At 43.4% G+C, this 13,713-nt stretch overlaps 1 protein-coding gene across 1 annotated transcript in view; it reads right to left on the bottom strand.

The window, feature by feature from the left end:
* The window catches only part of LOC119427267 (glutamate receptor ionotropic, NMDA 3B), a 102,630-nt gene that overhangs the window by 59,018 nt on the left and 29,899 nt on the right, over positions 1 to 13,713 (bottom strand). The window contains exon 2 of the mRNA XM_037694848.1: positions 12,435 to 13,126. Within this exon, the coding sequence (XP_037550776.1) occupies positions 12,435 to 13,126 (692 nt within the window). The remainder of the gene's footprint in view (positions 1 to 12,434; positions 13,127 to 13,713) is intronic.

The following is a 13,713-nucleotide window of genomic DNA, read 5'->3' as shown; positions in this document are numbered from 1 at the left end:
TGTTGCTGCTGATCTGTTTCATGTTGCTGCTGATCTGTTTCATGTTGATGTGTTCATGCGTGCACATCTGCTCACACAGACTCATGTTCATGTTTGTGCTGATGTTCAATGTTTTATGTTATGAGTGCTTAGTGTATATTTAGTTGATGTTTTTCTTAGTTCATATCTTAGATGTTATTACTGTTTTTCTTATACATTTTATTGTTGGATGTAACTGGGACCCTGTGTACATAATTTCGCTCCACCACATGTACCACATGAGGTGCGAATGACAAAGAAACTCTGACTCTGACTCTGATTAATGTTCTATTGACATTTTGCACACGGCACAATTTAAATGATTTGTTTAAGAGTTTAAAGTTGTCATTTATTGTTTTGCAGTGATTGCAGTTGTAATTGCAGTGTTTAGTGTTTATTAGAAATAGTTTTTCTGTGTTCATTGACATTTTGGATTATGACATCATTTGTTTACAAGTGACACTACCTCCAAGGCATTTACACAGAGATGGACCTTTGCACATAATAGCATTATTTAGCCTTTAACTGTTTACAAGTGATTACCTATAAGGCCTTTACAGAGAGGTAGGTCTTTGCCCATGACATTTGCACAACTCTTTTCTTTTTTTTTTCCCCAAATGGCAAATGTGAAATTTATTTTTTATTATTTAGTTTTGTTTACAAGGAAATACTTGACAACTCAAATGTGACCATTTCATTTATAAGAGCTTGTATTTTTAATACTTTGTTTACAGGAAAGTTAAGTTATTTTATACTTCTAAATTTGTTCAGTTGTGCTTATTTGTTCAAAAACTATTAACTAAAAGTACACATTTTCTTCATTTATTGGCAGAAGCTGTAGTTATAAAGTTCATTAAAGTGGCAATAAAAAGGGAATTATGCCATCAATATAACTGGCTGTGAATTATTTATGCCAGCCTATCACATTTTCGGGGGTGGGGGGTTGCAGTTATCGTCCATTTATCGTTAGAGGTGAACTGCTCAATATATTGTATATTGATTTTAGGGCATATCACCCAGCCCTAAAAGATGATGTAGTTGATCACATTTTGGAATTGCACTTCAAATGTTTAAATATCCACATAATAATCCTCTTGGTTTAGCTCATGTATCCCAGAGAATATGAGCTTGATTTTTTTTTCTTCATTCATTCAACCTTTATTTAAACAGATAAATCACAAAGAGCCTAACAGACTCATTTACAAGTGAGACCTGTTTGGACAGACAAAAAAGTGGTAAAATGGACAAATGTAGGAGTTGGAGGCGAAAAAATTCCTATCAGACTTTTTTTTCCTGCCTGAGAAAAAAAAAAACCTTTAATATTAAAAAAAACACCTTGCACAAACAAGCACATAGTGACAGACATCCTACAGAGGGGGGAGCCGAGAGCAGAGAGCATGTTCATAGATGCTGTCACTGTAATAGTTCTGATAAGTATCCTGATGCATGCTCAATAATACAGGTAGAAAAATCTAAAAAAGTTCAATCTGGTCCTCTGGACATTCAAAAAAAACAAAGCAAAACAACAAAATAAATGTAGAAATGTTTCATCTTTCATCTGAAAGACTTCCTCAGTCTGAGGTGCTGTACTCAGCTCAGTCTTATAAATAGCACCTTCTCAGAGTGGAGCAACCAGTTTGCTGCTGACAACCAAAACCAGCTGATCACATGCTCAAGAAGGACCATCAGCCTAACAATGGATCATTAGCACCCTGATGGCTGTTTACTATTCACAGGGGCTGAGTGATACTAGCAATAACAGCATTGTAAGAGGGGTACAGTTGAACCCGGAGGCCTCCACCCCTGTTTAATGATGGACGATTTCTTTTCACAAAGATGGCCTCCTTTACTCCTCTCTCAAACCATCGTTCCTCTCTGTCCAGGATGTGAACATCTTCATCCCTGAAAGAGTGACCTCTGACCTGGAGATGAGTGTAGACCGCAGAGTCCTGGCCTGATGATGTTGATCTTCTGTGCTGGTCCATCCTTTTGGCCAGTGGCTGTTTTGTTTCCCCAATGTAAGACTGATCACAGCCCTCCTGACACTGAACAGCATACAGAATATTACTCTGTTTGTGCCAGGGGACTGGATCTTTGGGATGAACTAGTCTTTGCCGTAATGTATTTTGGGGTTTAAAAGCTACTGGGACGTAGTGTTTAGTAAATAAACATCTCAGTTTCTCTGATACTCCCTCAACATACAGAATGACCACTGGTCTGGGTCTGGGTTCCTCCTTTTCACCTGATGGCTGACTGGAGCCCTGTTTGGGTTTCTTCTCTGCTTTCAGGAAGGCCCAGTTAGTATATCCACATTGCTCTTGAGCCTGTCTTGTGTGGGATTTCTCCTTCTGCCTGGCTCCTGAGTTAGTGGGGATGCTATATGCTCTATGGTACAGAGTCCTGATGACTCCTAACTTGTGTTCCAAAGGGTGATGGGAGTCAAACTGCAAATACTGGTCTGTGTGGGTGGGTTTGCCAATCCCTCCAAGGAGGTCGAGAGGTCCAGTAACAAATGTGACAGCAAGTTACCCAGTCGCCCCAATCGAGACCCAGAGTCATAAGCTCTACAGAGCAGGTCATCTGTGGCCCGGCACTGAGGACGAGGGCACCTGGCATTAGCCCTCAAAGCCTCATCTGGAGGCACGAGGGACGCTATGGCAGGTTTGACAGAAGGCATATGGCTCAAGCCAAACTTAGGTGCATCATACATGGCCGCCAGGGCCCTGCCATTTGCGGTCGGTCGTGAGAAAGCCTTAGTATCCATCCAGAATATATGTACCTCCTTTATGTATTCAGCTGAAGGGGGAACTATAAAGGACGATCTAGCAGAAGGACATTTAAAGAAAGCACTGGAAGCAGCGGGTTGACTCTGTGGGACATCCAGGTGCAACCGAGCAAGAGCAGTTCTCAAAGCACCCACTATGGAACTGTCTTCTGGCTGAGAGCAGGAGGAGGTGTGCGAACTGGCAGTCAACACACACGAGCCAGACTCAAACTGCTCTTGAAAATCAGTTCTGGATACTGCCAGGGAGACAGCATCCTCTTCAAAAGCAGAGGCCTCTGAGTCCATGTTCTGTCCCAGGTCAGGGTCCCCCTCCCTCAGGGACTTGAGCAGCGCCTCCATCTGTTCCAGCTCAGAGGTTAGATGGGCCACCTGCCCAGATAGTCCCTCTGAGCCCCTGGAACTTTTCTTGGTCCTCTCTCATGGAGGTCCCAAGGCCTCTGGGGCCACACGCTTTACAGGCTGGCTTGCAATCTCAGAACCAGCCAAACGAGCTGCCCGCAGGGACAAGTGCAGAACAGAACAGTTGGGGCAGACCACTTCTGTCAAGGCCTCCTTCAGATGATCCAGCCCCAAACAAGGGGGGCACAGATCATGTCCATCCTCCAACTGGAGAGGGGCCAAACAGGCTCTGCAGTACTGCACGTCCAGCATATTATGGCTCACAGGACTAGAAGCGTCAGGTCGAGCAGAAAACGCCACTATTGATGCTGGAGTCGATGAGCAAACGGACCAGGGAACCCGGTCAAACAGAAAACGCCACCAGGGGTTTCCCAACTGCTAGCTTATAAAAGCAGTCAGAAGTGCTACGACTGCCGTAGAGCCACAGGTAAAAAATGCAACATGAACACAGTTGCACTATAATGAAAAAATGCAAGCACGAACACGGCTGCACTATAATGAAAAAATGCAAGCGCGAACACGGCTGCACTATAATGAAAAAGGTGAGCCGAACATGGCCGCACAACTCAAGGAAATGCAAGCACTTAAAATGGCTGCAGTGTAACAAAATAAAGTCAAGCCGAACACGGCTGTAACTATGTAAATGAGAGGCAGGCAAGAAAACGGCTGCAATGTAACAAACGGCATGCGGACGCAGCTGTACAATATGAGCGCGAGTTCGAACAGGTAAAGGTGGGCGAAGCCGAACATGGCCGCTACACCCGCAACTGAAAACAAGCAAGCAGGAACGTGGCTGCAATGCTTTCTGTAATCTAAGGAGAAACGGCTAAACGCCGTACTTCCAGCCAATAAGGAAACCTGATGCGGCTAGCGAACACGCTACCACCAGGTCAACAAAAACAAAACAACTTACCAGTTGAAGTACAATCATTTAGAGGATACCAGCTTGTGCAGCCTCTGGAGGGCGAGACAGTCCCGCAGCTCCGACCGTAGTCTCGAGGCTACCAGCATCAAGCAGAAAAAGTAAACCTCTTACCACCTGCATGATGAAAGAGGAAAGGGACTGGGCTACCATTGTCATGTGCTTATATAGACTCACCGGTGTACCGGGTGTCACACGTGACTATGTTGGCATAAATTCTCGACCAGCGCATGCACAACAATGATCATTCAGTGCTTTAAGCACCGCCTCTGCCGGTCAGTAGGATGAAATAGAACCCCCGTTGCAGCCTGATGTGATGAGAGGAGGGCATGTGGTACCTTACTCCAAGGTCTAGGTCCTCTGGAATATCACCCGTCAGTTCCAGTTGAAGGAAAGATGGTGGGGGATGTTCTCAGCTCACCCAGCTCAGGAACAGCAGCAGAAAGGTCCAGTGAAGATGCAGTGCTTCAGCTCAGTCACATAAAACTCTCAGCTTAGACTCATCTATCTGTACTTAACTCCAGGAGTTTCCATGCCTGAAACTTTAATTAAGTTTATTTGTGTTAGCTGGGTCAGCCACACTACTCAAAGTCCATTCACTTTGCTAATAAATGCTAATGTCTTAGCGAGTAATAAAACAAATTCACGACTAGTGTGCTGCAAATTCCGGGTTGAAATAATCACAGTAGTTCTAAAACCCAAGGTAGAGTTGATATCTGTACAAAGATGACGATTTGAATGTCTAAAACATCAACAAAAACATTTATTTTTACAAACTACACCACAGTTTTTTCCTGCCGACTGTCCAGCTGAAACTAATTTTTACTATTACCCCCTTGTCTCCACCCACTTCCTGGATATATACCAATCACAGACCAGTAAAACTGTTAGACACCAGACCATTTCTTTTTCCAAACATAAGCCCTTCAAAATAAAACAAAGCATGCCAAAACTTCCTTCATTACAAAAATGCATTCTCAAAACACACATTAGTACAAAATACAATTATTTTGGATTGGGTTGCACTAGAGTTTCCAAAACTAGAATGGAAAAAAGAGCTTTCAGTTATCAGAATCCTATTTTGTGGAACCAACTTCCAGTTTCTGTTTGTGAGGCAGACACCTTGTCTACTTTTAAGATGCTCAGGTCTTTCCTTTTTGATAAATCCTATAGGGTCAGCTTGGGTTTCTTGAGCTATCCCTTAGTGCTGCTAAAGGCTTAGACTGTTGGGGGACAAACTGACCAAATTTCCTCACTTAGCTGCCGTCTTAACTTGCTCTAATCTACCTGTTTGAATTTGTATTAATTTATTTACTTAACGTGTGTTTTTGTCTTTCTTACGATAACAAGAACATCTGGACCGGTCATTCTATATTCGTTTGTTTCTACTCCCTGTCCTCTCAAACTCAGCTGGTCTAAGCAGATGACTACTTGTCTTGAGCCTGGTTCTGTGTGAGGTTTCTTCCTGTTCAAGGGAGATTTTCTTTCGTTGCCTTTGTGCTTGCTCAGGATGGTAGACTGTGATGAAGTGAAGATTCAACTCAATCTGCTGGTTTCATTAGATAGATCACTTTTTAAAATTAACTTTCATAATGTATGTGAATGCTTTCTGCAGTGCCCTGAGATGACTTGTGTTGTGACTAGGCTATATAAATAAACTGAACTGAATTGGAGGCAATCTTTAATTGAGTAGATGTACAGCTAATAATTATTTTTGACAGCTCCATTAAATTTGTTCACTTATTTTGAAACTATTTTGTTAAGAGACAGAGGGCTGACTCTTAATAGCAGATGTTAAGATGTTGTACAATGTGTAGTGCTCAAAGTTTGTGTTGTGGATGATGCTTAGCTACTAACACACTTTAAGCCACAATTACTCTCTCTTACTAAGAAACCTGCTATCATCACACATTTTAGTTCAATATATAACTAGCTTAGCAAGCCAAGTCTTGGTGCAAGTTAGTTTACTGTGGCAACCCCTGAAGAAAAGAGCAGCCAAAAGAAGAAAAAATAAAAAATAAAATTAGCTGAGTAACAGCAAATTTAGTGTTTGCTGAGGGTTAGCTGGCTGTGACAGGGCTGAATCCTAAAATAAATTTAATAATTTCTTGGTTGTATCTTATTTATATTTTTATACTTTTATATTTTATGGTTAATTTGTAGTTAATTGTCTTTAAATTTTCTTTTTATGATTAAGTTGTGTTTTATAGAGAGACAGGACAGATTTTAAGTTCTGAAGAAGAGTTGGCTTCTTCAGGGTTGGGCGTGTCCGGTTTCTTGTTTCTTGTAGGAAGGATTTATTAGTTACAAATCTATCTCAACAACAGACAGAAGACCACACATACATGCTGAAGTGTCAGGGTTTATTGGCTGAGAGTTGGTCACATGGGGAGTATAGGGACTCCCCTTAGTTCGTTGTTATGACAACCACTTGCTGGATGTGTGACCCATTCTAAATATACTGTGGTTCAACCCAAACCTTGGGACCATTTTGTGAGACACTGATGTGGTTGGTGACTCCGTGGCCCAGTGCTGCATTTTGTATTTATGTGTAGAAAATAAACAATGTGAGAAATGGTTTGTTACAGAGGAGCATTTCAATGTGCCTAATAGTCCGAAAGCTAATCATTGTAAAAGAGAATCCAATGATTACTCTCTGAAAGTGTCATTACAATTTGTTCAATGGTTCATGAAATACATTGCTAACAGACAGACAAGGGTTCATTTCAATAGTTAAACACATTTTTAAACACAGATCTGGTGCAGTCAGGTAGTTCTCAAAGTTTCAGTTGAGGATTAGTCTCAGCAACTAACACACAAAACTTCCATCCATGCATTATGTTTAACCACTTTCCAGTCCATCACAGGGACACAGAGACAAATGAGACAAACAACCATTCACTCTCTCTCACCTAGGAACAATTTAGAGTTACCAATCAGTCTAACCTGCATGTTTTGGTCTGTGGGAGGAAACAGAAGTCCTCTCCAAACAGTGTCCTTCCTGAGCAGCGCTGCGCACTGAAAAACGTTGGTTACGTACTGTAACCCCAGATTCTATGAGTATAGGCGTAGCCCTTTAAGGCTGTCGCTGGTGGGTTTTATCCCGTCATGCAAAGCATCGCACTGAAAAATTTAGTCCACGTCCACCTGTTGTGTGGGCCCCACCCGGTCCGTATAAATTACGTTAAGAGCGGGTAATCGGCTCCCAAATAGATTTTTCTTCAGCCATTTAGGAGCCAGTGAGGCCCGACGCTTAAAGGGCTATGCCTATGTTCATATAATCTGGGGTTACAGTACGTAACCAACGTTCTATTTCGTATAGGCTTCGCCCTTTAAAGCTGTCGCTAGTGGGTTAAGGGCAAAGCAGATGTAGTCCTCGCCTCCATTCGAACACCATACGAAGCGGCAGCTTGCCCAAAAATGTCTTGTCACTCAGCTCTCCATGTGTGTAATTATGCGTACCATGCACAGACGCGTGCTGTGTAGGTATGCGTTCTGAGTGCATGAGCGCCCCGGGAAGCTTTCAACAGGGAAAGGAAGATGCTGAAAAAAGGTCATGAACCAAACAGATTCACGGCTCAATATGAACAGATTAATAATAACAAGTGAACTGATTATTAATCAAATGAACCGATTGGTAACAATACTCATGAACTGATTAGTGACAATAGAACCAGAACAGTTACAACTTGTGACTGATAACATCTCACACTGTATATGCATGCACTATACATCAGGAAGATGTGAGTTTAAACGAGATTCCATGAAACAACAATATTCATTCTGTTAAAACACTAAGGACAGAATGTGTCATGGAACGAGCCACATCACGTAGATAAAAGCGAATAAATGAGCGGGGTGTTGACCACGCGGCCGCAGTACAAATATCCTGCATTGTCATACCATTATGCAAAGCAGTCAAAGATGTGATACCCCTGGTCGAGCGTGCCCTGAGGTTATCAGGAGGCTCTAAATCTGATGCTCTGTAGGCTTCAGAAATGGCCTAACACAGCCAGTGTGACAGGCGCTGGGTGGATAACGGGCGACCTGCAGATGCATTTATATAATGCGCAAACAAATGTTGAGTTTGACGCATTGCGGCCGTGCGTGCTATGTAGCACGTCAACGCCAGCACAGGACAGAGAAGATGGAAAGATGCTTCTTCTTCTGATTTGTGGGGGAGAGGGAAAAAAAAAACTCCAGCGATATTGCTCTTGATTTAAAAGAGCTTGTGATGTTTTTAGGCATGAACGCTGGGTTAAGTCTCAGATCAGTTGAGCTGCCTTCAGCCTGAATTCTGAGACATGACAGAGCGACAGAGAGGGCAGATAAAGCACTCACCCTCTTAGCGGATGTTAAAGCCAACAGCAGGGCTGTTTTAAAAGAAAAGAATTTAATTGGAATCTGATTCAGTGGCTCAAATGGAGCTTTGATCAGGGCTTGCAGGGCTTGCAGGACCAGCGTTAAAACTCACTGTGGAGCAAGTGGGCGTGATACAGGCCTGCGTCTCTGTACACCTTTTAAAAAAACGCTTCATCAGCGGATGATTAAAAGCTGTTCTGTCCCTGAAACCTTTGTGACAAGAAGAGATGGCTGCAGCATACGTTTTAATCGTGCTGAATGTCAGATTTCTGTCCATCAGCTGCTGCAGAAAGGAGACCACGCCACCTAGTGGACATGAAGTGGCCTCTACACCTTTCTCTGTACACCAGCGCTGAAAAGCTGTCCACTTTGATGTGTACAGCGCTGTGGTGGATGTAGCACGTGAATCCTGGATTGTGCGCACTACATCTTGAGAGAGACCCATCCTCTCTAAGCGGATTCGCTCAGCGGCCAGACCCAAAGGTGCTGGCCTGTTTCTGGGTAACTCCTGATCCCTCCACGGCAGTTTCCATGGGCGCCCCGATAACAGGCGTCGTAAAACTGGGAACCATGGTGCGTTCACGCGCTCTGGAGCGACCAGGAGAGCAGTCAATCCTTCCCCCTGAACTCGGTTCAGAAACCGTAATATCAGAGGAAGTGGGGGGGAACGCGTAAAGAAGAATTTTGGGCTATGGGTTGTGAGCAAACGCATCCACCCCTAGCGGTGGTTCGTCCCGCGGGCTCAGTGAGAACCATAGTTGACAATGAGCGTTCTCTCGTGTTGCAAACAGGTCCACAGCCGCTTTGCCAAATTTCTGCCATATCTGTGTCATCAGAGGCCTGGCTCCTGAGCTAGTGGGGATGCTGTCTGCTCTGTGATACAGAGTCCTGATGACTCCTAACTTGTGCTCCAAAGGGTGATGGGAGTCAAACTGCAAATACTGGTCTGTGTGGGTGGGTTTGCGGTACACCTCAGTTTGCAAATTTCCTCTATCAGAGACTGAGATCTCACAGTCCAAGAAAGCCAACCTGCCATTTTTTACATCTTCTCGTGTGAACTTGATGTATTTATCCACAGAGTTGATGTGGTCAGTAAAATGTTGTGTACTAATGTACTAATAGCTCATCAACACCATCACTATTCCAATAACAACACATTCAGTGTAGGACAACACTCCAGTAGTCAATTACATGCCAGGGAGACAGAAAAGTGGGTGAAGAATTTCTCTGACAGACAGCTCACCCAGCCAGAGACAGAGATTCTTGCAAGGGGACTGAACTTTGCAGTTGCACCAAGTAGAATTCCTCTGGTGGAGATGATCACAGCTACTGAGTCAGCCATCTGCAACAACAAAATTAAAGAGGCTGAAGCAGAGCAGCTCAGAATCAAAGTTTCAGCCTGCCTTAGCAATGCCAAACCACCACCTTCCAACATCAGTAGAGAGGAGAGGGATGCACTCACCACTCTTAGCAAGGACAAAAACATAATCATTCTCCCAGCAGACAAAGGAAGGTGCACAGTGATTCTGAACCAGAAAGACTATCATGAGAAAGTTATGACACTCCTTAGTGACTTAACCACTTATGAACCTCTGAAAAGAGATCCAGGAAGTGGTTACAAGAAAAAGTTAACAGATTGCCTGAAAATTTTGGAGCAAGACAAGGCTATTGACCGTTTTCTGTACCACAGACTGTACCCAGGGGAGGCCACACCTAGTCTGTATGGTTTACCTAAAATCCACAAACAGGGTGTACCTTTACGACCAGTTGTTAGTATGATTAACTCTGTCACTTACAATGTTTCCAAATATCTGGCGTCTATACTCATCCCTTTAGTTGGCAGCTCAGAACACCACATACAGAACACCATGGACTTTGTGGACAAGGTGAGGGATGTCATCATGGAGACTGATGAAACAATGGTCTCTTTTGATGTCACATCACTCTTTACGTGCATTCCTGTTGATGATGCAGTAGATGTTGTCAGTTTAAAATTAAAATCAGACACCACTCTGAGCACCAGGACCACGCTTTCCACGGAGCAACTGTGTCAACTCTTGAAGCTGTGCCTGCAGTCAACCTACTTCACATATGGGGAGCAATATTATAGGCAGAAACATGGGTGTGCTATGGGGTCTCCAGTTTCGCCTATTGTTGCCAACCCGTGCATGGAGGAGGTAGAAAAGAGAGCCTTGACGTCCTTTTCAGGGACACCACAAAGTCATTGGTTCAGGTATGTTGACGACACCTGGGTTAAAATCAAATCTCAGGAAGTCCAACATTTTACTGACCACATCAACTCTGTGAATAAATACATCAAGTTCACACGAGAAGATGTAAAAAATGGCAGGTTGGCTTTCTTGGACTGTGAGGTCTCAGTCTCTGATAGAGGACATTTGCAAACTGAGGTGTACTGCAAACCCACACACACAGACCAGTATTTGCAGTTTGACTCCCATCACCCTTTGGAGCACAAGTTAGGAGTCATCAGGACTCTGTCTCACAGAGCAGACAGTTTCCCCACTAGCTCGGGAGCCAGGCAGAAGGAGAAATCCCACACAAGACAGGCTCTAGAGCAATGTGGATATCCTAACTGGGCCTTCCTGAAAGCAGAGAAGAAACCCAAACAGGACTCCAGTCAGCCAACAGGTGAAAAGGAGGAACCCAGACCCAGACCAGTGGTCATTCCATATGTTGAGGGGGTATCAGAGAAACTGACATTTATTTTCTAAACATAACGTCCCAGTGGCTTTTAAACCCCAAAATACATTAAAGACTAGTTCATCCCAAAGATCCAGTCCCCCGGCACAAACAGAGTAATGTTGTGTATGCTGTTCAGTGTCAGGAGGGCTGTGATCAGTCTTACATCGGGGAAACTAAACAGCCACTGGCCAAAAGGATGGCCCAGCACAGAAGATCAACATCATCAGGCCAGGACTCTGCGGTCTACACTCATCTCCAGGCCAGCGGTCACTCTTTCAGGGATGAAGATGTTCACATCCTGGACAGAGAGGAACAATGGTTTGAGAGAGGAGTAAAGGAGGCCATCTTTGTGAAAAGAAACCGTCCATCGTTAAACAGGGGTGGAGGCCTCCGGGTTCAACTGTCCCCCTCTTACAATGCTGTGATTGCTAGTATCACTCAGCCCTCTTTGAACAGTGAACAGCCATCAGTGTGCTAATGATCCATTGTTAGGCTGATGGTCCTTCTTGATCATGTGATCAGCTGGTTTTGGTTGTCAGCAGCAAAACTGGTTGATCCACTCTGAGACGGTGCTATTTAAGAGACTGAGCTGAATACAGCTCCTCAGACTGAGGAAGTCTCTCAGATGAGAGACGAAACGTTTCTACATTTTTTTGTTGATTTGCTTTGTCTTGTTTTTTTGAATGTCCAGAGGACCAGATTTAACTTTTTTAGATTTTTCTACCTGGATTATTGAGCATGCATCAGGATATTTCTATCTTAACATGTGATTCTTCACCTGCCATTGTGTATCTTTTCCTACCAAACCCAGCCGGTCGAAGCAGATGGCCGCTTGTCCTGAGCCTGGTTCTGCTAAAGGTTTCTTCCTCATGAGAGAGTTTTTCCTTTCGACTGTCGCCTTCATGCTTGTTCAAGATGAGAGTTCTGTGATGGAGTAAATTCAAAGCAGTCTGCTCTTCAGATAAAGTCTTAAATTATTATTTTTATATATGAATGTTTCTGTTCAATGCCCTGTGATGACTTCTGTTATTACTTGGTGCTATATAAATAAACTGAATTGAATATATGAATGATGGAGGGCGATATGCATTCCTTCAAGGAAAGCTAAATTTTAATTTAAAAATATTATAAGACATCACAAGAAGGCTTGACGCACATACACAATGCCATATATCTCAGTATTTGTATTTGAACCGATCCTTTAATGAATGGTTGCATGTACCATGTGTTTTTTCATGTTCATACCTGGCAAGAATGTGTCCAGATGAGGGCACTTCAAGTTGGTTTGGTTTGTCATAACAGTCGAGTATATTCTGAACCAGTGCCAAGTCTGGCCTCAGCATGGCTGCCGCTGTGACTGCTTGAATAATCAGCTGTAGTGAATCCCGTATGTAGAAGCTTATTGGCTTACGACCGATTTCCCCATAGGCTAACAGTCCCAGGGGACCTCCTAAAGTGTGTAGTGAATCTGGAGACAAAGGGTATCCCATGATCCATTGCAGTGCAGGTAGAGATGCGATAAGGTGTTGAGCAACCCGCAAGACAGACGAGAGACACTCCAGGTCAGATCCCAGGAGAAGCACAGAGGAAATAGGTGAGGGAGAGTGCAGGAAGCTGGTGGAGATCATGTTCAAAACCTCTTTTTCCATTTGATCCTCCGTTTTCTCCTTGCTGACCTCTCCCTTGCCCCTGGTGATGCGAGTCAGGTTAATGATGTCCCACAAATGCCAGACAGAACCACTGTGCCTCTGTAGGTGGGTCAGCAAACCCTCACTGCCTTCATCCCAGCCTGGACAGATAACAGCTGCTCCTCCCCAGCTGCCACCTCCTTGGTTGCCTTGGTCCCTGTCCCTCTCCCCACCTTGCAGGATGGCTAGCAGCAAGCTTCCCAGACTCGATGGAGGCACACGGGCCGATATCTGCAGGTGAAATTGGTTCTGCAAAAGAGGAAAAAAAAATTGATGGTGCTAAAGTAAAAAAAAAATAAGAAGAAAGATGTGTTCAAGTCAGAGTGCTACAGAAAAACAAACATAGATGAAAAGAGAGAAAATGTCACCAAATCCCAACACCTCATGGCTGAATAATATGAAAATCCCATTGAACAGCTTTTTGAGGCACCAAAGAACTGTAAAACAATTCTTGTTGGTGTAGTAATTTACAACAGCTCAGATGTGAAACAATGCAATTTGTTCATTATCTCTCACTCAAAGAGTCACGCTGATACAAAAAAGGAGTCGATTCAGATCTGAAACATCACAGACATCATTAGAATCCACATATCCTGATACATGCTCAATAATCCAGGTAGAAAAATCCAAAAAAGTTCAATCTGGTCCTCTGGACATTCAAAAAACAAGAAAACAAAAAAACAAAACAAAGCAAACAAAATGTAGAAACGTTTCGTCTCTCATCCGAGAGACTTCCTCAGCCTGAGGACATATACATATCTACACATACATACATACATACACATACATATACATACATATACATACATACACAAATACATACATATACATACATA

The sequence above is a fragment of the Nematolebias whitei genome, chromosome 21, assembly GCF_014905685.2.
Source record: "Nematolebias whitei isolate Nwh7 chromosome 21, NemWhi1, whole genome shotgun sequence".
Classification (NCBI taxonomy): domain Eukaryota; kingdom Metazoa; phylum Chordata; class Actinopteri; order Cyprinodontiformes; family Rivulidae; genus Nematolebias; species Nematolebias whitei.
Note: the sequence above shows the minus strand (reverse complement) of the source record. Positions and strands in the feature narration are given on the sequence as shown.